Raw genomic sequence first — 24,838 nt, 5'->3', positions numbered from 1 at the left:
TCTGGTAATGACAAGAGCACACCACACTTCCCACTGTCTTGGAGAAGTTCGATACAATCTGTGAGCTCTTGGAAAATATCTGAGAGATTATCTATCTGACTTGAGCAAAAATTATAGGGAAGAAAAAAGAAGTGTCATTTTCCATAGGCTGATTATTTTTCTTTTACTTTACTTCCACTTAATGCTTAAGAACAAGTTAATGAAATGTTGATAAGTGACCAAATTTATAATAAATGAAATCAAAGCAACTGAGCCTATATGTGATCCTAATGACATCTGCAGAACTACCCCAGTAATACTCACCTGTGTAGTGAAGGTGCAGTGGGTGCCCTACATAGAGCATATCAATCTGTGGGGGGTGTTTCACCTTTATTAACCGAGTGTGAGTTTCCAAGGATGGCACTATACAGAAGCTTGAGCTTGAGCTGCTTTTGCAATCTTTATTGCTTCTACAAACTTGAGTGGCTTCAACTGCTTTCCGGGCAGGTAGACATGTATGCTAAAAATACATTATTAGTCAATGTGAAAAAGTAGTTATTAACAAGAAAAATCTAGCTTGTATTCCTTCATGCTTTTCTTGTCACCTAGCAGATTAGGAATGACCTTGATATTAAAACATGCTATTAATGTGTACCTACTATAAGTAAAATTTCAATACTCCATGTTCTGCTATATAGGATATCCTACTACTATGCATTTGTAGATTCTCAGATAAAATGTGGCATCTGAAACATGGAGGTTTTAATTCAGTACACAAAGTAGATAGAGTAAAGACAGAAGTTATTATAGCCTTTGTTTTAGCTTTATATATTTATTGCAATAATATCAGACAAGTAAGATTGTCTTTGGAATAACTTACCAAACGTTTATTAAAATTATTTCTGTAGGAAAAGCACACATCTGTGAGGCTGTGATTGTTACAGCATTCAGTAGAACCATCTAGTCGTTTGTATGCTAAAGAGAAACACAGTGCTTAGCATCAATTACATAGAAGTACACTTGTAATAAAAACTATTTTAAAAGACAAAAACAGGGCTGGGGATTTAGCTCAGTGGTAGAGCGCTTGCCTAGCAAGCGCAAGGCCCTGGGTTCGGTCCCCAGCTCCGAAAAAAAAGAAAAAAAAAAAAAGACAAAAACAATAAGTAGAATTTGAAAGCAACTGATAATGCAGTATCTACTTACATAGCTACAGACTATAGTCTGGTTTTATAATACTAAAAGGGTACCCAATTTGAAACAAGAAGTTGCACTTTGATGCTTGGTGTTGGTATAGCTTAGTTGTTACAGTATTTCTGCAACACACATAGAACTGTGGGGTTGAACACTGGCATCCAATAAGCCAGGCAAGTTGGCATACACACATGTTTAGGGGATTGATTTGATTCAGGATTTCACCCAACACATAGGAGGTGAAGCAAAGGCAGAAGGACCAGATGTTTAAGGTCATCTTCAACTATGTAATGAGTTCAAGGCAAATTTGGACTACATGAGATCCTATCCAAAAAAAAAAAAAAAAAAAAAAAAAAAGGAATAAGAAAAAAAAAAACAAAACAAAAGAATAAGAAGAACATATCCTGCTAAAAGAGAATTGTGGGAGGGGGTGACTGGGAGGGAAGCAGTGAGAGGGATATAAAGTGAGTAAGTAAGATTAAAAAAAAAAATCCAACAAAAACAAAAAGGAAAGAACAAAGCAGCGGAACTTAGTAGAGGTTAGTAGTTTTCTTCATTAACTGACCCACCCACAAAACTAAAGCTAGAGTGAGTTTTAGGTTCTGTGATAGTAACTCAAGCCTCTTCCTGAAATACAGTGAAGAAGGGTCTAGCTAATTCTCAAAAGTGACCTTTGAGAATAAGCAACTCTGACAAATGTTTCAACCTTAAAGAATCAGATTGGTAATAAAATAATAATAATATTTAATTTAATTAATAATAATAAGTATTATTATTTTTTCTTGACATTTTTTTATCTTTATTAACTTATTTCTTATTTACATTTTGATTATTATTCCCCTTCCCGGTTTCCAGGCCAACATCACCCTAACCCTTCCCCCTCCCCTTCTACATGGGCTTCCCCTCCCCATCCTCTCCCCATTACCACTCTCCCCCCAACAATCACATTCACTGGGGGTTCAGTCTTGGCAGGACCAAGGGCTTCCCCTTCCACTGGTGCTCTTACTAGGATATTCATTTCTACCTATGAGGTCAGAGTCCAGGGTCAGTCCATGTATAGTCTTTGGGTAGTGGCTTAGTCCCTGGAAGCTCTGGTTGCTTGGCATTGTTGTTCATATGAGGTCTCAAGCCCCTTCAAGCTCTTTCAGTCCTTTCTAAGATTCCTTCAACGGGGGTCCCGTTCTCAGTTCAGTGGTTTGCTGCTGGCATTCGCCTCTGTATTTGCTGTATTCTGGCTGTGTCTCTCAGGAGAGATCTACATCCAGTTCCTGTCAGCCTGCACTTCTTTGCTTCATCCATCTTATCTAACTGGGTGGCTGTATATGTATATGTAAATTATTATTATTTAACAGAACACTAGATATCTAACATCTCCTAGTCATACAAAACAAAGTACCAAGCATTACCTGTGAAATATCTTGAAGGAGGGAAGGAAAGGGGGTGAAAAGAAAAAGAGAGACAGACAGGGAAAAGGAAGAGAGTGGGAGGGATGGAGAAGCCAAAGAAGGTATGAAGGAAGGTGAAATAATGAATCAAACCAAGCCTCTAAATTTGAAAACGACAGACTATGTAAAGTTTGAGAAAACAAGTGACTCAGTTTCAATAAACACATGACATTTAAAAAACGACAGGGATTGTGAGAAGTTGTAGAGATTTAAAAAGCATAACACCACAATAAAAAAACCCCTAAAGTCTAAAAACTTTGGGTGGCGACTGGTGAAACAGCTCAGAGGGTAAAGATGCTTATCACTCTACTACCAGAGCCTGATGGTCTGTGCTCCATCCCCAGAACCGACAGAAAGTTGGAAGGAGAGACACAACTTCACATGTGTGCAATACTCCCCCAACACACACAGACATATACATGCACACAATAAAGGAATGTAGAAATAAAGAAAATGTCTTATAATAAAAGACTCATGGATATATGGAAGGTTAAATCTGAACAGAATTTGGGAGGCAACCTTTGCAAAGTTAAATAAATGTAGCAGGTTCTCAGAAGAAACTTGCTTCAGCCATTTCAACTGCTGTACAGGAAAACAAACTCAATTCTCAGGTCTTTTTAGAAGTCAAGGTAACCTCCCTGGATTTCTGCTATATAAAATACACTAAAGAACACTATCCCACATAGGTTTGGACATGTTAATATCCACACATAACTACTAGAACTGCTTCTGTTAACGTATATTTTAGCAAAAAAGGGGAAGGGATTCTTCTAAATGTGCAGAGGGCCTTTCGTTTCCCAATATCCTTTATTTTAAATAAAAATCTGTATTAAAGGACTGGAGAGATGGCTCAGTGGTTAAGAGCACTGACTGTTCTTCCAGAGGTCCTGAGTTCAATTCCCAGCAACCACATGGTGGCTCACAATCATCTGTATGGGATGTGATGCCCTCTTCTGGTGTGTCTGAACACAGCTACAGTGGTAATCATATACATTAAATAAATCTTTTAAAAAAATGGATCTCAGGTCTTTGTACACATTATGTAAATCTTCTGCCACTGAGTTATACACTCAGCCTAAACAAACCTGTTTTGAGAGCAGAAAGAATTAGATAGTAGAATTCTAAAAGTAAAATATAATATAGAAAAATTAGTTCAACAATTTATAATAAAGGAAACAAATATCCAACATACTAAGAAGAATATCTATTAATTTGCACCTATTTACTTTAGTTACTTGCTTTAAAGGAACAAAATAAATCATAGATATCTCAGGGTCAGTAATGGAAGGAACTAGTACTTGAAGCATTGTGTTATATCAAGTATATGCACACACCTCTAACTGGGAAGCTTAATTGTTGTAACGTTGATGCACTTATACAGTACCCAATTTGGGGCTCATATGCAATGGTGTCTAAACATTCGTTCCAATCTTGCACATTAGTAACGGGACAATCCTGTAGATGAGTAACAAGGTCTCCCACAAAAAGGCCTCTGGGTCCAATGGCAGGTGAGTCCTTGGAAGGAAAATCAAAGCAGACAATGTATAATAGCAAGGTATAAACAATTTATATTAGCCCAGTAATAGACACTTCACTAATTAAAAGTCAAATACTTTTAAACAGTTTTATAATTTTTTTGACAATTTCACACAATGTATTAACTTATTCATCTCCCACCTCCCTCTAACTACCCTCTCCATGCCTCCATTCCTTACCATTCAGATTGGAGTTTTCTTCAAAGCATAATATTTTGACTAATGCATAAAATAACCCATCTCTAAATCCAAAATTTATAGCAAAACAGCTGGAATTGCATTCCCCAGTTTACCATGGTTATGAAGTTTTCACAACTTCAAAAGAAAAAAAAAACCCTGTTTGTTGATTATTAATATTCAAATAATAAAGCAGCAGGGTATACAAGACAGGCTTAGTATGAACCGGGTCCTGAGTTTGATCCCCTGCAGCATAAAAGGATGAAGATCAAAAGCAGTATGAGGGACTGGAGAGATAACTCTGTTTATTTCATTACCAGCACACACACAGTGGCTCACACCAGTCAGGAAATCCAATCCACTCGTCTGTCCTCCATGGGTGATAATCACACAATGGTACACAGACACCCATGCTGGCAAAACCCCCAAACATGCACATAAAGTGAAATTTAAAAGTAAAACAAACAGAGAAAAAACCCAAACTCTAATGGAAGAAAAAATAAGACCAACAAACTACTCTCCAATGGATGGCCCCACATCCAGAAGTAGCTAGTCAGCACAAATTAGAGCCCATGGGTTAGCAAATTAAAAGGAAAAAAGGGAACATGAAGTTGTAGATGACAGGGAGGTTGGGGTAGATCTGGGAAGAGTTAAAGGGAAGAGTAAATATGATCAAAATATACTATATAAACTTCTCAAAGAATAATATTTTTAAAATTAAAACAAAAAACCAACCAACCAACCAACCAAACAAACAAAAACAGGGTCTGAAGAGATGGCTCAGCAGTTAATAGCACCAGTTGCTCTTCCAGAGGTCCTGAGTTCAATTCCCACTAATCACATGGCGGTTCACAACCATCTGTAATGGGATCTGATGCCTTCTTCTGGGACAGAAGCATTCTGGACAGAGCATTCAGGTACATAAAATATATACATAAATAAATCTTTAAAATTAAACTGAATAAATATGTACCCAATGAATATAAACAAATGCTGTCATTTTAAACATAAATAAATCAGCTGGGTGAGGTGACATACCCCCGTAGTTTTAGCACTGAGGAAGCACAGGCAGGTAGACCTCTGTGAGTCTGAGAGTAGCTAGGGCTAAATAGTCAGACCTTGTCTCAAAATAATTTTTTAAAAGAAAAAAATCTGTGTAAGCCTTGATGGAAAAAACAAAATGAAACAGAACAGATCCAAAATTTACAGAAACAAGCTAGGGAGGCAGCGGTTGGTCAATGCTTGCTGAACATGAGGACCTGATTTTGGATCTCAAGATTCCCCCTTCCCCAACACACACACACTAGTAACATATCTGTATTCCTAATACCTAAGAGGCAGAGACAATTAGATCCCTGGGGCTTTCTCACCAGTTATCATAAATTGGTGATCTTCAGGTTCAGTAAGAGGCCCTATCTTAAAAATTAAGGAGGAGGACTAGAAAGATGGCTTCGTGGTTTAGAGCACAGGCTGGAAAGGCAGGATTTTATTCCCAGTACCCATACAATGACTTACAACTCTTTGTAACTCTAATTCCAGGGGATCCAAAACCCTTTTCTGGGTTCCATGGGCAATAGTCAGGTACATGATATAGGCAAAACATCCATACACATAAAATATTACAATTTTTAAAAGTAGGTAAAGGTATGATTGTGTAAACCCAGCATTGAGGAGGCAAAGGCAGGAGGATCTCTATGAGTTCCTCTATGAGTTCTCTATGAATTCAAGGCAAATCTACTCTACATACTGAGTTTCAGGACATCTAGGTATACATGTGAGACCCTGTCTCACAAATGAATAAGTATTATTTTTATTGAGAGCACTGAGGAAAACATGTGATGTCAACCTCTGGCCTCCACATGTATCAACATGCACATGCATTCGCACCTACATACATGTATGGACCCACATGAACACGGACTATAAACATGCACAAAATAATTGCTAATTAAAATTTAAGAGAGGTAGCTCAGCAGTTAGAAGCTGTTCTTGCAAAGGACCTGAGTCTGGTTCACAGCACCTAGGTCAGGTAGCTCTCAAGCAGCTCTAACTCAGCTTCAGGGAATCAAACACCTTCCTCTAGAAGGCCTTTGCTGGCACCCACATATATAAACATCAAATAAAATTTTTACAAATTCAAGATTTTTACAAGTTCAATTTACTTTATCCTTAGTGGACAAAAACCAAAAGATAAGTTTTTATAGAAACACAGTCCCAAATGTACAGACAAAGGTAGTTTTCCCCTTGAAATGATCTTAACACAGACTTGATAACATAGTAGCAAAGAAAATACGGAACTGGCAACAATTTAAAACTCCTACAAAATGTTTTGGATGGGCAGCCTATCACTCTTAGTAGTGCAGAAAATCAGACATAAAATAAACAGTAAAGATAAATAATGCATTTTACTAATAATCTACCTCTTTGGTATAGAACAACAACAACAATAACAAAAAACAACTTTCATCACATTAAAAAAAACCAACACTGTTTGCAGTTGAAAGGATTGTAAATGTTACAGTAGAACATCTGAAAGAACACCTTAGGCGATTCATTATTTACCTCTGCGACTTCAGTGATAAGTACCCCAACTCCAGTGTAGTAAAAAGGCAAGAGGATTACTGGGAGGAGAACAAGAGCTAAAATACCAAGGAGAGCAAGGACAAAATTATGCCATATACCTGAAAAGAGAGAGAGCAACTGTTAAGTTCAACAGTGACAAGAATATAATAGAATTTGCTGGACTTCCTAACACATGGGAATCCTGCTAAGATCATAAATGGACCAGGAGTTGTGAGACAGATGGATCTACTTACTGCAGCAGACAGATGCTCACTAAGAGTCTGCCTTCTTTTCAGATATTAAAATCTGAAATGCATTTAATACTATAATTATGAGGACTATGTGATTATGGTTTAATACAAATAGAATCAACACCTTCTAACTATGCCTCCTTTATAGAATACACACGCAGTATATCTCATTAATTCAAACATATTCATGTTCTTTGACAGAAACCTCAAATTAGAAGGCAAAGTTCTTAGAGCTGGGGAAATGGTTCAGTAGGTAAAACGTTTGCAATGCAAGCATATGATCCCAAACTGAGACCTCTAGAATCTGCATAACAGTCACACACAGGATCACCTATGTGTAATTTCAGCACGGAGGGTGTGTGTGTGTGTGGTGAAGACAGACATATCCTAGTGGTTCACTAGCTAGCCATTCTAAAACCATGAGCTCTAAGTTCAGTGAAAGACAGTCTCACCAAGGTGGGAGGGGGGAAGATGTGGACATTTCTGGTCTCCACAGTGCATGCTTGGGTAAATGCATGCATGTATACATTGCGCGAGCACACACACACACACACACACACACACACACACACACACACACACACACGCCCCTCTACAAAGTTTTTAATTTTGGTATAAAAAAGACGTTTAATTTTAATAATGAAATCATCATGGAGAGTAACATCAGGATAATTGGTACCTTATATCATAGAACACAAAAGAACAAATCATGAAGAATTTTTTTTGCATGTAAATATGTGGATACATGTACATGTGTGTGCATGAGTGTGGAGGTAATGAGTTGATATCAGCTATTTTCTTTAATCATTTTCCACCTTTCCCCCATTCCCTTCATATTTTGAGATAGTCTCTTGCTGAACTTGGACCTCACATATTCAGCTGTCTTCATGGCCTTTTCTGTGGGTGCTGAAGATCTGAATGCAAATTGTCATGTTTATGGAACTAATACTTTACCAATTAGGCCAAATTCCCAATTCCAGGTTTAAAAGTTAAAATTTGGGGTTGGGGATTTAGCTCAGTGGTAGAGCGCTTGCCTAGCAAGCGCAAGGCCCTGAGTTCGGTCCCCAGCTCCGAAAAAAAGAATAAAAAAAAAAAAAGTTAAAATTTATGTGGTCAGATCCAGCAATCTTTTAACATCTAATTTAGAGTAATTATATATAATAATGTGTATCATGGTGCTATTTTCATACATGTATGTAATGTATTTTGATCAACTAAGATGACTCTGGGTGAAAGTGTTTTCTGCATAAACCCGAGGACCTAAATTCAGCACTGGGATCCCATGGTGGGATCCTAAAAACTGACTTCTGTAAATTGTCCTCTGACTCACAGCTCCCATGTATGTGTTCCTGCATATACACAAAGAAATTTGAAAGATTTTGAAAACTCTATTATCAATTTAAAATTTTAAATATTATTTTAGTATGTGTACACATGCTCATCTGTGCTGTAGTGTACAAGTGGAAGTCAAAGGGCAACTTGTTAAGAGAAGGTTTTTGCCTTCTCCCATGAGGCATCTGATGTCTTAGGTCATGACATGAGGCTTGGCAGCAAAAATCTTTATCCACCAAGTTGTCCAATGCCTCAGTATCAAATTGTTTATCAACAATAGTTTGATCACTTTTGATATTTTTCCATATTTAGTGTCTCATCTATGTCATGTTTTAGATCTGACACACATGAATTATACATCTATCATTTAAAATCTTTTAATTAGCCAGGTAGTGGTGATGAACAACATGGAATCCAGCACTCAGGAGGTAGAAGCAGGCAGATCTGAGTTTGAGGCCAGCTTGGTCTATAGAGTGAGTTTCAGGATAACCAGGGCTACACAGGGAAACTCAAACAAACAAAACGCTTTTAATTATTTAATGTGTATGAACGAACCTGTGGAAGCCAGATATATGGGATCTCCTGAAGCTAGAACTACAGGCAGTTGCATGTGGGTGCTGGGAACTGAATTCACATCTAGAAGAATACATGCTCTTAAGGGCTCAGCCATTTCTCCTGTCTGTAAACCTATTTGTTTATAAAGTTTCCTATTAATGATTGCTTAAGCTGTTTTTAACAGGTTTGTGATAAACAGCGTGCTTTTACTGTTTGTGTAGAGGATCTTTTTTTTTTATTTTTTATTTTTTTTGGTTCTTTTTTTCGGAGCTGGGGACCGAACCCAGGGCCTTGCGCTTCCTAGGTAAGCGCTCTACCACTGAGCTAAATCCCCAACCCCGTGTAGAGGATCTTAAGCAAGAATGCATGTGTGAGAGCAGTGCAGAGCAGACCTTAGGAAAGTGGCCTCTGCTGTAGAAAAAAAGCTCAAGCATTTCTCCACCAGGGAGCGGTGACTGCTCCTGCCAATGTTTATCCAGAAGCCAAGATGGATCTCAAAGGATTGTGGGTGAGGTAGTACTGGGGTGATTATTCATCAGACAAAAAGTGCAAACAAAAGGGAAGAAGGGAGCAAAGGACAAACACGCTGAAGTGGTTGACAAAGAAACTAAAAGATCTACCTGCAGAAAACCAAGAGACAGAAACTGAGGTTCCAGCCTCTGAAGTATAAAAAAAAGAGGCCATGTCTAATAAACCATGCATCATGTCTGTCTCTGTCTTTGTAAAATTCAGAGAATTTTGAAGATAGGGTTTCTCTGTGTAGTACTGGTTGTCCTGGAACTCCTTCTGTAGACCAGGCTTCAAACTTCAGATACCCACGTGCCTCTGCCTCCTAATATTGGGATAAAAAGCATGTGCCTCCACCTGTGCCACCACTGCCCAGTTTTCCAGAGGGTTATTTTTGTCAATTATTTTGTAAATGCAGTGTTCTAGTAGCTCTAGAAACAGCTATTAAAAAGGGGAAAATTCTACCTTATCGTATTTTTAAGTTTAAAGTATTTTTTATGCGATAAAATCGGGGATTTTTTTTTGTTGTTTTGTTTGTTTTGGTACAAACAGAGTAAAGTGGGATACTGAACCAGGGAAGGTTATAACTATCTTGGGGGAGGGGATAAATGTAAGAGTGTATACAGAAGGGGGCTAGTTTTTGTGCATTTCTGTCAGGAGTATTTTAAACTACTTTGAAGTGTCATGTTTTTAGTAGAACATGTTTCTCAAAGACCTGCCATATTGTGTGCTTTCTGAACATCTCTAGTCATAGCTCTCTGGCTATACAGTTTCCCTAACAATTCTGATAATATGCTGTGGAAAGTGGAAAATGTGAGCATGGTACCTGTCATGTAAAATTGTGAGTAAGTGGAAATGAAGATTATGACAGTGTTGTGGTAGGTCCTCTTAAGGAAAATTTGCCACCAAGTTTGAAGCTGGTATGTTACTGGAATAACTGCTTTAAAAGAAACACAATACTGGGCTCTAGATTTTTGGTACATGGGTCAAGAATTGTGAACAAGCTGAAATGTCTATCTAGTGATCCTCAACCAGTAAAATCTGCCATAAAATGGGGCACACAAAGAATTCATGTATAAGGGAATGAAAAATAATTTACATGGTTCTTCTTCCCCAAATAATATCCCATCAATTGTAAGTTTAGTCTTTGATGACAAAAAAGTTTTCCTGCATAACCCAAGCTGGCCTTGAACTCCGAACAGAAACCAGGATATGGTTAATTGGCCCTGTTGAAGTAAATATTTCCCATTTTATAATATTACATGTTTTCTTATAGTACTTTCAAAGCTTCAAACAAAACAAAACAAAAAACCAAAACAAACAAAAAAAAAAACCCACAGGGCCAATGATATTTCTAAACTGCTTAAGTGTTCTTGCTCCCAAGCCCGATGACCTGAGTGACATCCCCAGGTCCCATATGATAGAACAGAACAGATTCCTGTAAATTATCTTCTGATCTTTGCATTTATGCCATGGCATTCACACACACGGCCATACCCATATCTCCCCTAACTTCACTAAATAGACTATTTTAGAAAAAAAGAAAAAAAAATCCATCTCAATATGGTGGGTCATGCCTATAATCCCAACACCTGGGAAGCTGACGTAGAATTGCTGCAAGTTACAAGCCAGCTTGGACTACATTGTGAATTTAAACCCAGCTTAGGCTACAGAGTAAGACCTTGTCTAAAACAGAACAATCAAAACCCATGAAAACCTCTAATTCATCATGCACTAAAATTTCCTTTGGACGAACTAATTCACAACACTGTCCTTCCCTATCCCTGTCACTAGTAACAGAAATATGGAATGGACAAGCCAAGTGGAGTCACATAATAGCACCGGTTTCTTGACCTTACAGATGACCTTTCCAATTGTCTTCCAGGCTTGCAGTTAGTACTGCTACCCCTCTAAATTCTGAATTTACTAATGAAGACTAACTAGGTGAAGCAGACATATTTCATTTATCTAAATAAATATTAATGATCCTGGCTGTTACTGAACGGATACTAGCAGCAGTTTTCCTTTGCCTTATTTTTTAGCTACCATTCACACAAGCAAGCTATTTTTAATTCTTCAAACAGTTTTATTTTTGCTTTTTCTATAACACAAAAGTATATATCAAACATGCAATCAATTAGAAGATAAGGTTTTATGTAATCAAGCACTACTCTTAATTAATTAAAGAAATTACACTCCACAACAGCACTCTAAATAGTATTTTTAGGGGATAGAATAAAATAACTAAAAGGTGTTTAAACTGGCTAATAAAATTATGTCATCTAACGTTCTATACTGTATAATACAGATAAAAGAAACTTATACAAAATGTCTTGGTATCAAAGAATACTGCCAAACTTAAGACAGCAAACAAACCTATAAAGTTTCTTTATCAGAATTATATGAACGCATAAAACTGTCAATTCTTTAAAGACTTATAAACACCAACTCCACAGAAATCAGATATATAATTACTAAACATATTCCTAAAAGTATAAACATGAGCAGTTAGAACATACAATTTTAAAAAAAGAACACACAATTTTAAAACATAGTAAACTTCATATTTATGAGAATGCAAAGTCCCATTTTCACAAAGTTGTATAAAGAAATGTAATTTGACATGAATTTCATGAATTATTCTCCTGTCAAAACCATATTTCACAGAAAAAAAAACATTGCAAAGTAAGACAGGACATCTTAACAAAAATATGGAGCTCATGAATTAAGTCTCCTGTTGAAACCAAACTTCAAAAAACACCACTACAGAGTAAAACAGAGCATATTAGCAACATTACGTTTTGAGATTCATGAGTTCTTCTCATGTAAAAATCAACTTTACAATAACACTACTGCAGAGTAATACAGGGCACTTTAGGAAAATGAAGTTTGTTGAAAGCAAGTTTCATAAAAATACCATTTTAACATATGAAGTTCGTGAAATTGTCTCTTGTTGAAACCAAACTTCAAAAAAACACCATTGCAGAAGATAGGATACCTGAGCAATATGAAGTTTGTGATTTAGTCCCCTGTTGAAACCAAACTTCACAAAAAGTCACTTCGCAGAATAACATAGAACATCTAGGAACAACAGGGCTTGTAATTTAGTCTCCTGTTGAAATCTCAAACTTCAGTGCAAAATAGCACAGATCATTTTTAGAAACAATGTGGTTCATAAATTAGTCCATCAAAAGCAAGTTTCATAAAATACCACTGCAGAATAAAACAGGTCATCTTGGGATATCTAGTTCTTGAAATAGTCTCTTGTTGAAACCAAGTTTCATAAAATTACCACTGTAGAAGATAGAGTATCTTAGGAATATGAGGTTCATAGTTTAGTCTCTTGTTGAAACCATGTATCTCAAAAAACTCCAGCTTAAAAAGAACTCAGGCCAACTTTAGCAATATGAGGCTTGTGAATTAGTTCCCTGTTGAAACGAAATTCCCCCAAAACACCACTATAGTATAAAATACAGCATCTTATCAACATAAAACTTTTAACTTAACTTTTGCTCTATCAAAACATAAACCTCAGATATGCATAATTCATTTGCAATAACTTTCCTAGAAACTGTTCAAACAAGGGTCATATTATTCCCAGGCACATTACTGTAAAATACTTCCCAGGCTTCAAAAGGATCTTCTGACTTCTTTTTACTGGTCATTCTTGTTCTTTACATGTGTTAAGATATGCGATTTCAGGTTTGTCGACTGGGCAAACTTCTTGTTGCAGGCATCAAATGGGCACACAAAAGGTTTGTCTCCAGTATGGATTCGCACATGTGTGCGCAAATTGAAATCGAGGGAAAAGCGTCTCCCACAGCCTTCAAAGGTACACTGGTAGGGCTTCTCTCCAGTGTGAACCAGCTGATGACGTTTCAGCTTCGAACTCTCAACAAAAGCTTTGCCACATTCTGCACAGACATGTACTCTAGGCCCATGGATGTGCAGGTGCTTTCTCATAGCAGAATTATCTTTGAACATCTTCCCACAGCCTTTATGAGAGCATGCTACCGGTCTTGGAAAGTCTCCTTTTGGCTTTTTGGGTTTCATGCTAGTAAATTCTGCCAGTTGTTTGGGATCAGAAAGATCGATGCCAGGTATTCCTTCAGGAGGAAATTTCTTTCCTGTCATATACTCAGAATAATCGGGGGTTGACTCACCAGCCTCTTCTTCAGCCACGGGATCTTCTTTTAAATTATTATCCTCCCACATGGCGAAGGGAAATTCTCCATCAAGACCATCGATTTGTATCTGCTTCTGCTCCCACTGTTTGTCACCCAGGTCAGGGTTCACGCCTTCTTCTGCACCGGCCTCGATAATGGTCGTCAAACCACAGAGATTCCCTCCATAGGGGCTGAGCTCATCTTGACCATTCTCTGCCGCCATGAAGCCAGAAAAAGTGGCAGTGGTCGGCTGGAGATAGTCGTCTTCATTAACTGGCAAAACCATCTGGCTTTCAAATTCAGTACCGAGTAGTAGGTTGTCTGAGTCTTGGTAGTCCACCACCTCCTCTCGTGTCTGCACGATAATCATTTCCTGATCATGATCTCCATTACTCAGGTTGCTGCCCGCAAGTGGCTGCAGAGCAATAAGAGGAGAGTGGTAGTGGCCACCATGCGCCCAATCAACACCTACATCTCCATACACTTCGATGGTTTGGCTTACATTGGTTTCCAAAGAAACCGTCTCGATTTCATCGAGCGGCTGCAGCTCCACAAAATCAGCGGGAATCTCTGCGTTTTCTGTGGTGAGACACATAAGTTTCTCTGTATCTGAGGCCATGGCGGAGACCTGCGTACCGGTCCTGGGTAGCAAGCAGGTGGGAGACAGCTGTGGAGTAGAAAAAAAATCAGGGAAGAAAAAGCACGCGTTTGCGTGCTAAACAAAACAAAGCCAAAACAAGAAAAACCCCAACCAACAAAACTACAACAACCAAAAAAATCCAAAAAACAAAAACAAACCCGAGAGAGCGTGACGAAAACCGTGCGCTTCTGAAAAAAGCAGGCCGTCGTCTGAGACACTAAGGCGTTTCCGGAGACGCTTATAGGTGTTTCCGGAGGACAAGACGCATGCGTTGGGCGTGTCACTGGACATTTCACTGGGCATGCCACTGGATACGCCACTGGATGCGTCACTAAACTGCGACAGACCAATCAAGAAAGCTTCTTTTGCGCATGCCTACATGATTGCGGAACTTCCTGCACGAGTTGCAGAACCTTCGCTGGGTTTCTCCAGTCCAGTTACTGACTGACTGGAGAAGTTTCCCATCTAGGTTTTCTAGAATTTTCTATATTTTACTTAAGTTGATTTCTTACCTACCCTCAGCCAGGCTTATGTCAGATCTAGGAAAAAAGAAAGTCTATTCCTTTTAAATTTTATACTTTATGTCAGATCTAGGAAAAAAAGAAAGTCTATTTCCTTTAAATTTTATACTTTGTGTCTGAATAGTATACAAATATTCTACCACTGAGCTACATATTGTCAAGCCCATTATAATTGTTTCTTTCCCCTTACTTAATCACAATACATACTTAAGTATAGTTTTTAAAATATTAATATATGTTAGTTTTTAGTCTTAACATGTTAGATAAGGAAAATTTCCTGAAAATAAACTTTTTTTTCAAAAATTTCCAATATTAATTCTCCCTTGCCTTGAAATATACCATATTTTGTGCTTTATTGCAATATATAATATATAATATATAATTTTTATTGTATAAATATGTTTATATAAAATAAAAAATAAATATATTATAAATTATATAGTTCACATATGACAATATATAAAACATAATATATATTTATATATAAATATACATAATATTCTGTATTATATATAACAATTATGATATATGCTATATAATCTATAATGTGAAATATATATTATATCTCTATTATATATATTTATATACATATAAATTTATATTATATATACATCTGTGCTATATTTTCTTAATAAAACAAAACTTAATTTCTACTAGGTATTAGAGGGCATATGTCTACTTGATCAATTCTAAAGGTGGCGGCAGAAAGAACTGGTGTTCAAGATGAGCCTAGACTATATACTGAGACCATGTGCAAAAGAAAACAACAACAACAAAAATCCAAACCCTACACAAAAATCTATCTACAACAAACAAAAGAATGAAAAGATACTTAGAGACTTTCTGTATATGATTTTGAAAAGTTTATGCTAAGATTTTCTTTTCTGACTCTACTTGTGATCAAATGCATATATATATATATATATATATATATGGAATAAAATGTGGAGAAACAACTGAGAATATTTTCTGAGTATTATGCATGCAGTATGAAGGCATTAGTATAAAAGTAAACTTTTCAAATTATGATAGTACTTCTTTTCAAATTATGATAGTACTTCGAAAAGTTAACATTATAAAAGATATCCTAACTGTTGTGTGTATCTAAGCAGTTGCCTCAATATAAACATTACCAGACAAGAGTTATTGTATAAATAAGCATGGGGTTAACTATGTATTATGAGTGCATTGTACTATAATATCAAAGGAAAAGAGCTACTACAATGACATTCAGCAATTATTTAATGTTTAAAATGTGCTTTACATGACGGGTACAATTTTGACTACTATGGCATGCATCATCACACTTTATAATCTTTTCTTAAGAAAACAATTTATTGAAGATTTTGAATTATTCTATCTATAAAACTTTAAGGGGATTCTTTATCAATTTTTATAATTTCTCCTCTTTGCATTTAATAGCCTGATTAGTTAATTTCAGCTATTTTCCCATTCTTATATTCTGTTTTCTAAAAACACTTTTCATAGATGAATAAAAAACACTAACGATTGATAAAAATTTCAGTATGCCAGATATTATTCACCAATGTGAATACAGATTCTGTCAATAGCTACAATTTCCTATTTATCAGATATTATTCACCAATCTAAATATAAATCCTATCAGTAACTGTTTCTTCCTATTCTTTAACATTTTAGTTTTTCCAAATAACTCAAGATTTATCATTCTGGTTCTATAATTTTTTATATTTTGATTCTATATTTATTAATTATCCCATTATTTCTTTTTAAAAAAGATTTATTTTGCATGTGTGATTATTTTCTCTGATTATATGTACATGCATGTGTGATATTTTTGTAGGTCAAAAGATTCCCTGGACCTGGAGTTAAGGATGGTTGTAAACTGCCACGTGAGTGCAGGTCCTTTGTAAGAGCAGCAAGTACTTTTTACATTTAACCTTTGAACTATCTCTGCACTCCCTACCCCATTATTCCTACCTATTTTGTACTTGCTTTCACATTTCTTAAGTTTATTGCCTTACTGACTTATTTCCATTTCTAATTGTACAACTGGATGAGGCATTGAACTTTTAGTAAAGCTTTATATTTACTAAATATATTTATTATATATTAGTAAGATCATTATTATTTATGGATAATGAATTACAACTCATACAATCAAGTTATGATTAATTATTAAAACTTAATAATGGATTATAATTAAATGGATCCAATTTGTGACTAAGGCAAATTTTTAAATTTCTCTCTCTCTCTCGCGCTCTCTCTCTCTCTCTCTCTCTTTTTCTTTTTTTTTTTCCGGAGCTGGGGACCAAACCCAGGGCCTTGAGATTGCTAGGCAAGCTCTCTACCACTGAGCTAAATCCCCAACCCCTTAAATTTTCTTATTACTTAAGATTTGAGATTCGTGAACATATGAATTTCTTTATCAATTTCATGGATATTTAAAAAGAAATTATCTGTGTTCATAATATACAATATGACTTACCTATTTTTATAAAACTAATTATAAGATCCCATGCTCTTACTTAAAATTCCATTTATAGATAAATACAGTATATTTATAATTCTCTTTGTACTTGTTCTATTTCATTTGGTGAATTGTTATTTCACAGAATAAGAGTAATATTATTTTTGGTTGTGAGCCTAGCTTTTAACAGCTGAGCCATCTCTCCAGCCCATAGGAAGAACAGCAATATCAACCAACCATACCCGGCCAGACCCACCAGAGCTCCTGGGGACTAAACCACCAACCAAAGAGTACACATGGACAGACCCATGGCTCCAGCCACATATGTAGTAGAGAAAGGCAGTGTCTGATATCAATAGGAGGAGAAGCCCTTGGTCCTGTGAAGGATCATTGTCTTAAGTATAGGGGAATGTCAGGGTGTTGAGGTAGGAGTGGATGGGTGGGAGTGGGAGCATCCTCACAGAAGCAGGGAGGGAGGGAGTATGGGAGAGGGGGGAAAGGAGATAACATTTGAAATGTAAATACATAAAATATCCAATTAAAATGTATTATAAACAAAAAAGTCATTAGTTTTAATGTATATTATATTCCTTATTATTAGCTGATATATTATTTGCATAGAATAGAATATTCTGCATTTTTATTTTCCAATTATTAGAGTAATTTTTAGATAGAATTTTCTAAACATCACAAGTGTGATAGTTTTAAAATCTAAAGTAAGGGCTTTTTCTTTTTATAGTGCTAGGGATCAAACCCAGGGTCTCATAGATGCTATACAAGCACCCTACAGTGTATATGTATGTATATATATGTATATGTATATGTATATGTATATGTATATGTATATGTATATGTATATGTATATGTATATCTCGACCTGACATTTTAACAGTAGAGTTGATCTCATTTGTGTTTGGGGTAATTTATAATAATATAAGAAAAAATATTTTGGTTTTTTTAAGTTGGCTTATATTTTTTACTTGATAGGTCTTTTTTCTTTTGTGTGCTTCATGCTTTCATTCAATATGATCACTTGAAATGTCTATTTTTTCATATCACTTACTGTATACTATGACACTCAAACCATAATTTCTGACTTAATCTCAAGTATAGTCATCACATTCACTCTATAAGAAAGTAAGGGAATCTAGATTGAAGACTTGTGGCTTTTTACTTTACCCAATCCCATTTTTTTAAAGAAAAAAAATTGAGTCATTTATATGTATGAATGTTTTGCCTACATAGCCTGTGGAGAGCAGTATATTGAATCCCCTGGGCTGTGAACCATCATGTGGGTACTGAGAACCAAATTTATGTCCTCTTCAAGAGTATCAAGAGCTCTTTACTGCTGAGCTTTCTCTAGCCCCTAATGTAAATTTTATTACATTCCATTTATTTTGTGCATGTATACATCATAGCATAAACACAGAACTCAAAGGACAACTTGTAGATGTTGGTTCTCTCCCTCCTGCCATGTAGGACCTAGGAATTGAACTGAGGTCATTAGGCTTGGCAGCAAATGTCTTTACTTACTGAACCATGTTGTTGGCCCCACCTCAATTCTTTTTTGACTCCATGTTAGTTATCTTATACCACAGTCTCCTGTTCAAAAATTCTACTTCCATACTTGCTTAGCCTTAGTTATTCCATTTAAGGAGATGTAGGATTATGGTAGACTTGACTTCTGTTCCTTTAGCTGAGATGGATCTGTTTTTCCCACAATTTCTCCCCTCCATAATTGTATATCTGTGGGTGAGTCTTTTTGTCTGATTGAACTCCAACATCAATACTTGCACACCATCTTTTTCTTCATTCTTGAATTATGGTTTATCACATGACTGGCTTTTCACGCTCTCTCTTGACTTTTGGACATTTCTTTGTATATTTCAGCTAACTTGACATTCTTCATAGTTGTGGTTTCAGGTTTTGATCATGCCTTTGCTTCAGTAAATATGAAGTGTTCCCTTCTGATTTTAATTTAAATTTTTAGTAATTTATATTGTTTTTTAAAAATTGCTTATGAGATGCTCTAATAAGCTGAATTTATTAACTAAATGTTATTTTTCATGAGACTACTACAGTGAAACCACAGAAAATCAAAACTCAAATAACACATAAACATTTAAAATAATGAAGTCTTTTTATTACCTGCACAAAATATCCTTAGCTGCTGGACTGGTGATATAAGTTGCAAATGGGTGGTGAACAGATCAACAAATGCTCCAGGATAAATAATGAAGAGGAAAATTCCAAAGCCATTAAATCGAACTTGTTCCCTAAGAAAACATGTAAAAAAAAAAATCACATTAAGAAAAAGGAATTTACTAATATTATTATATTTGTCAAGTTAATAATGATGCAATCTTAAAATATGCTATAATCCAAACCTTTAAAAATAATCTTCTTGGAGAGATAAGATATATAGAATAAAAACTAATAATAATAACTTTAAAAGTGTAATACAGATTTGGCCTAGGTTCTAGAGAATTTCTGAAGAATACACTTAAAATGCCAAAACTTTAGGATTTTCTTGAATATATAGTTTGAAATTTGATTTATATAGAGAAATAGCTAATAATTCTATGAGAAATCAATGATAGAAAGTTACAGTGTACTATTAACTATTTTCAGAGGACAAAGGGGAATATATAACTCAAATATATGATCCAAACACATTCATTTGCCTTAGTTAATATGAATAAGGCTAAAGATTTATGTAAGTATATTTCTGTTCAGCAAATACTAAGATAAGTACATTTAAAAAGAGTTAATGGTAAGATAGCCCTACCACTTCATTTCTATAAATACATATTACAGATTTAATAGTTTCCTAGGATCTAACAGATACTATAAGAAAAACATTACCTTAATAGTAAATATATAAGACAACTATATAATTCACTCTTTGTTGGTAAGGATATATAAAAAATTCATAGTTCATAATGGCAGATGGTACTGTGCAGTCTGCTAGAAAATGTGATCAGTGGTTTTAGCAGCTGTAAATCTTGTGAACTATAACAGTAACCAGTCTGCCAAGATTGTTATGTGGATAACTATATTTCTGATTGGATTCAGTCCTGCTCTACAGGAGGCATCATCTCGTGCTTGCTAAATCTAGGCAAAACCCTGTAGTTTGGGAAGTGTGGTGGTTTAATAAGAATGAACACCATAAGCTCATAAATTTAAGTGCTTAGTCACCAGGGAGTAGAACTGTTTAAAAGGATTAGAAGGACTACGGGGTGTTGGGGTAGGTGTTGATTAGCTGGAGGAAGTGTGTCACTGGGAATAGACTTAAAGGTTTCAAAAACCCATGCTGGGCCCAGTCTCTTTTTCTCTGCCTGCCTACCTGCTGATCAGGATAAAAAGTTCTCAGCTACTGGTCCAGTTCCATGCCTGTTGGCATGTTCCGTGCCATGATGATAACAGACTAAATCTCTGAAACTGTAAGCAAGCCCCCAATTAAATGCTTTCTTCTATAAGAGTTGCTTTGGTCATGGTCTCTTCAAAGCAATAGAACAGTGACTATGGCAGGAGGTCATACACCATAGGGGAGAATCTACTATTATTGTTTTGCTAAATACACATAGAATTAACCTGCTTTCTAAATAATTATCTTTATATCCATATATTAGTGATGCTTCATCCATTATCAAAGAAGCTTGCTATTCATTTTTTTTTGGGGGGGGGCAGCGGATGGCACTTAATACAGAGATTCACAACTGGTCAAAGTACAGAGAATAAGTAACTATGGAGTGTTCACCCATATATGGGGCATCTCACACACCCATTTCCTTGAGGCTCAGAGAAACATTGTGGAAGAGGAGGCAGAAAGATTTAAGAGTCAGTTTGGGAAGGACTGCTGCAAAACACTGTCTTTCAGACGTAACTTGGCCAGTACAATCGTGAACTCACAACAGCTATGGCTGCCTGCAGAAGGCCATAAGATCAAATCAGTCAACAGTATACCATGGATGGGGGAGAAGTGCTTGAGGCATTTCCCCAATTTAGAAGTTACTGGGAGCTGAGGGTTTCTGGGAGATTGCCAGTGCTCCAGTGGATGACACTACATTCATGCAGATCGCAGATAGCACTAACTTGACTTAGAGGGTTGCTAAGTGGTGAGGGGAGAACTTGAAAGGGAGATATGAGGATCTGAAAGGAATTGGAGGCAAGGAATAGGGAACAGATATGATCAAAATACATTATATACATAGGTAAAACTCAAAGAATAAATAGAAAGTATTAAAAAGTTATCTAATTATTTCACAAACATACTATAAAATATGAAAATACAAATAATGTTTGTAGAACAAAACCTTAAAGGTTACATGTGAAGGCAAAACTGTTTTTGATTTTTATAAAAGGTAACTGGGGTTGGTGAGATTGCTCATTTAATAAAGATGCTTCCTAGAATCGAACTTAGGATCTGACATCCTAAGTTCGATTCTAGCAAGACACTTGATAGGAGAGAAATGATTCCTGAAAATTGTTCTCTAACCTCCACATGTGTGGCACATGTATACATCCTCTTACATGTGCATACACATGCCAGATTTTTAAAAGGTAACTGCCTCTTTAAACTAGTAGTGTACACATCAAATATGCTGTGTTACAATGAATGTCTACTTGCTGTAGCTAAATTTGTTCATATGCAACTGGAAAGTGATGATTAATCTTCTCCAGAACAGTGATTTGCCTTCTCCCTGGTCCATGCACACAAAAGATAAAATATCCCTGTCTGTATGTTTCTGATTATTGCAGACTTGTTATGGGGTATCGGGGAAGCAGGGACCACACTTGCCTTCTTCAAGTAGAAAGATACATTCAGGTGTCAACCACCAACACAGCACAGCACAACACAGCACAGCAAAGTAAGTCCTTGGTCTCATCTTCTTAATCTCCCACCTGGGATTCTAGGTAGGCTTAGATATCACTGAACCCAGCACTTCTAGGTTTTTTCTGTTCTACCCAATATAGGACAAGACCAGAAGCAGGAAATTGTTTCAGCTGGATAAGATAAGGCCATGCATAGTGGCACATGCTTTATTACCTAATACTTGGAAGACTGAGGCAGGAAGACCCTGAGTATGAGGTTAGCCTGGGTTAGAGAACTCTTTCTTTCCTACTACTCGCTCCCCCCAAAAACATTTTGAGGCAGTGGCAAAGGGTTAAATTCAGGGGACGCTAGAGGATGGGGCAGTCGATAAAGAAACTTTCTATCAATCATATGACCTGAGTTTGATCTCTGGGACCCACATGGTGGAAGGAGAAAAAACAACTCCAACAAGTTCTCTGACTTCCACAAGTATGCAACATCATGTGTGTGCACATGCATGCATGCACAAACATACACACACATACATAATTAAATAATGTAACTTTTAAAATAAAAAGACTAGAGGAAAACCTTGAGGCACTGGGGTTATAATCATGCTGGCATAAAGCAAAGGACAGAAAGACATAGAATACAAATGACTACATCACTACAAGGGCATATCAGTGATATATTGATTTTTTTAAAAGAGAAGCTTCCTCAACATAATAAATGGTGGATATACATTGAATAATATCTATAGAAGATAAAAAAAAACTCATCAAAACACAGGATTTTAGTCCTCTTAAATGAAAAGCTTCTTAGAATGTAGTAAAAAAGAAAAAGTTAAGTCTAATTACCTAATGGCTGCTATACCGTGTCCAATTTCATGTACAACACCACTAATGAGGACTGCAGCGAAGAAGTAAGTCAGCTGATTGACAGGTAAATTTATACCAGGAACCTGTTTATAGACATAATATAGCAATGATTATCAGTGTGGGTACAGCAGAGTCCCATTTGTATACCAAGAGGCATGATCTTCACTGTCTTAAAGCTGAAACCTCTAAACTTAGTATTCTATGATCTAAAAAGTATTATGACCATTAATGATCAAATTTTACTTCTACCTCAATTAAAGGAAAAGCAATGCTTTGTTTTAACCTATGCAATTTCTGTAAATCAGACATGCTATCAGTTTAAAGGAAAGAGAAAGAACTATATTAAAAACTTACATCTCTAGAGTCCCAAGAACTTGGCCATGGGAAAGAATGAGGGTGCCCTGAGTGTCAGAGAAAGCAGGGAGATGACATTGATCTGTCCTTAATTTAAGGGTTGGAGTCTCAATTTGAGAACTCTCAAAATCATTAGTCCTAGCTAGCAGTAGTGGTGCACACCTTTAATATCAGCATTCAGGTGGCAGAAACAGGTAGATCTCCAAGTTTGAGGCCAGACTGCTCTATAAAGTGAGTTAGTTATAGGACAGCCAGGGACACAGAGAGACCCTGTACAAGAGTTCTTAGTCCTATCTCTAAACTGTTATTACAAGATTTCAAAAGCTCATACTGAGTCATAAGGCAAATGAGTGAGGCTATCTTTAATACTCACAACTTATTAAGAGGTAATAAAATGTAATGGAAGCTGTTCGAACAAAATGCCTGGTCAGTGTTGGCACACCATGCCCTTCATTCCTCTTACCCTATCAATTTATTTCTCAGAAAAATAGAAGTGAAGATGCACACATTAATGCAATATAGACACCTGGACATATGAAGAAGCAAGAGTAGTTCTTGTATTCTAAAAATGTTGTGCATACAGATATCAGTGCATGCATAAGGAAAGAATTCTCTTATCCAACCTGACCAGTAAAACTTTGATAGCCAAGAGAGCCCTATAAGGTAAATTATTTGTCAAGGTGGGAACCTGAACACATGTGTCTTGGAGTTTTACTGCTGTGAACAGACACCATGACCAAGGCAACTCTTATAAGAACAACATTTAATTGGGGCTGGCTTAGAGGTTCAGAGATTCAGTCAGGTATCAAGGTAGAAGCATGGCAGCATCCAGGCAGGCATGGTGCAGGAGAAGCTGAGAGTTCTACATCTTTATCTGCAGGCCTCTTAGAGAAGACTGACTTCCAGGGAGCTAGGACTAGGGTATTAAAGTCCATGTCCAAAGTGACACACCTAGTCCAACAAGGCCGCATATCCTAATAGTGTGACTCCCTAGTCCAAGAATATGCAAACCATTACATTCCACTCCCTGGCCCCCATAGGCTTGTTCAAACCTGAGTCTATGGGGGCCAAACCAAAACATAGCATAATTCAAAATGCATTTAGTCCAACTTCAAAAGTCCCCATACTCTATATAGTAGTCTCAAAAATGTTAAGTCCAAAGTTCAAGGTCTCTTCTGAGATTCATCCAATCACTTAACTATAATCCCCAAAGCAAGACAGGAAACCAGCTGGGCAGACTCCAAACTGCTGCATCTCCATGTCTGATGTCAAAAGCTGTCTTCAGATATCTAACTCCTTGAATGCAGCAAACTTCTTTCTCCTGGGCTGGTTCCACTCCGTTAACAGCTTTCCTTAGCAGCAGACCATGGCTCTGGCATTTAGAATATTTTGTAGTCTCCAAGGCAGCTTCAATGTTACAGCTTCTTGTTTCAATGTAGGCAACTTCAATGCTACAGCTTCTTGTTTCAATGTAGGCAAC

The 24,838-nt window shown here is 36.5% G+C and overlaps 2 protein-coding genes across 5 annotated transcripts in view; both read right to left on the bottom strand.

Moving 5' to 3' along the window:
• Mbtps2 (membrane-bound transcription factor peptidase, site 2) overlaps window positions 1–24,838 on the bottom strand; it is a 50,210-nt gene that overhangs the window by 7,476 nt on the left and 17,896 nt on the right. For 2 of the 4 annotated variants that reach the window (NM_001035007.2, XM_087599624.1), the window contains 6 exon segments: window positions 304–499; window positions 860–954; window positions 3,950–4,130; window positions 6,890–7,008; window positions 19,459–19,586; window positions 22,984–23,087. In NM_001035007.2, the coding sequence (NP_001030179.1) occupies window positions 304–499; window positions 860–954; window positions 3,950–4,130; window positions 6,890–7,008; window positions 19,459–19,586; window positions 22,984–23,087 (823 nt within the window). 4 annotated transcript variants of the gene reach the window in all.
• On the bottom strand, window positions 11,600–15,221 carry Yy2 (YY2 transcription factor). Its single transcript, NM_001377233.1, is given in 2 exon segments — window positions 11,600–14,367; window positions 14,499–15,221. A coding segment is annotated over 1 exon segment (1,131 nt). The 5' UTR covers window positions 14,320–14,367; window positions 14,499–15,221; the 3' UTR covers window positions 11,600–13,188.

This window comes from Rattus norvegicus, chromosome X (genome assembly GCF_021556685.1).
Source record: "Rattus norvegicus strain SHRSP/BbbUtx chromosome X, alternate assembly SHRSP_T2T, whole genome shotgun sequence".
In the NCBI taxonomy this organism is placed as follows: Eukaryota; Metazoa; Chordata; class Mammalia; order Rodentia; family Muridae; genus Rattus; species Rattus norvegicus.
This window is presented reverse-complemented; position numbering and strand designations above follow the sequence as displayed.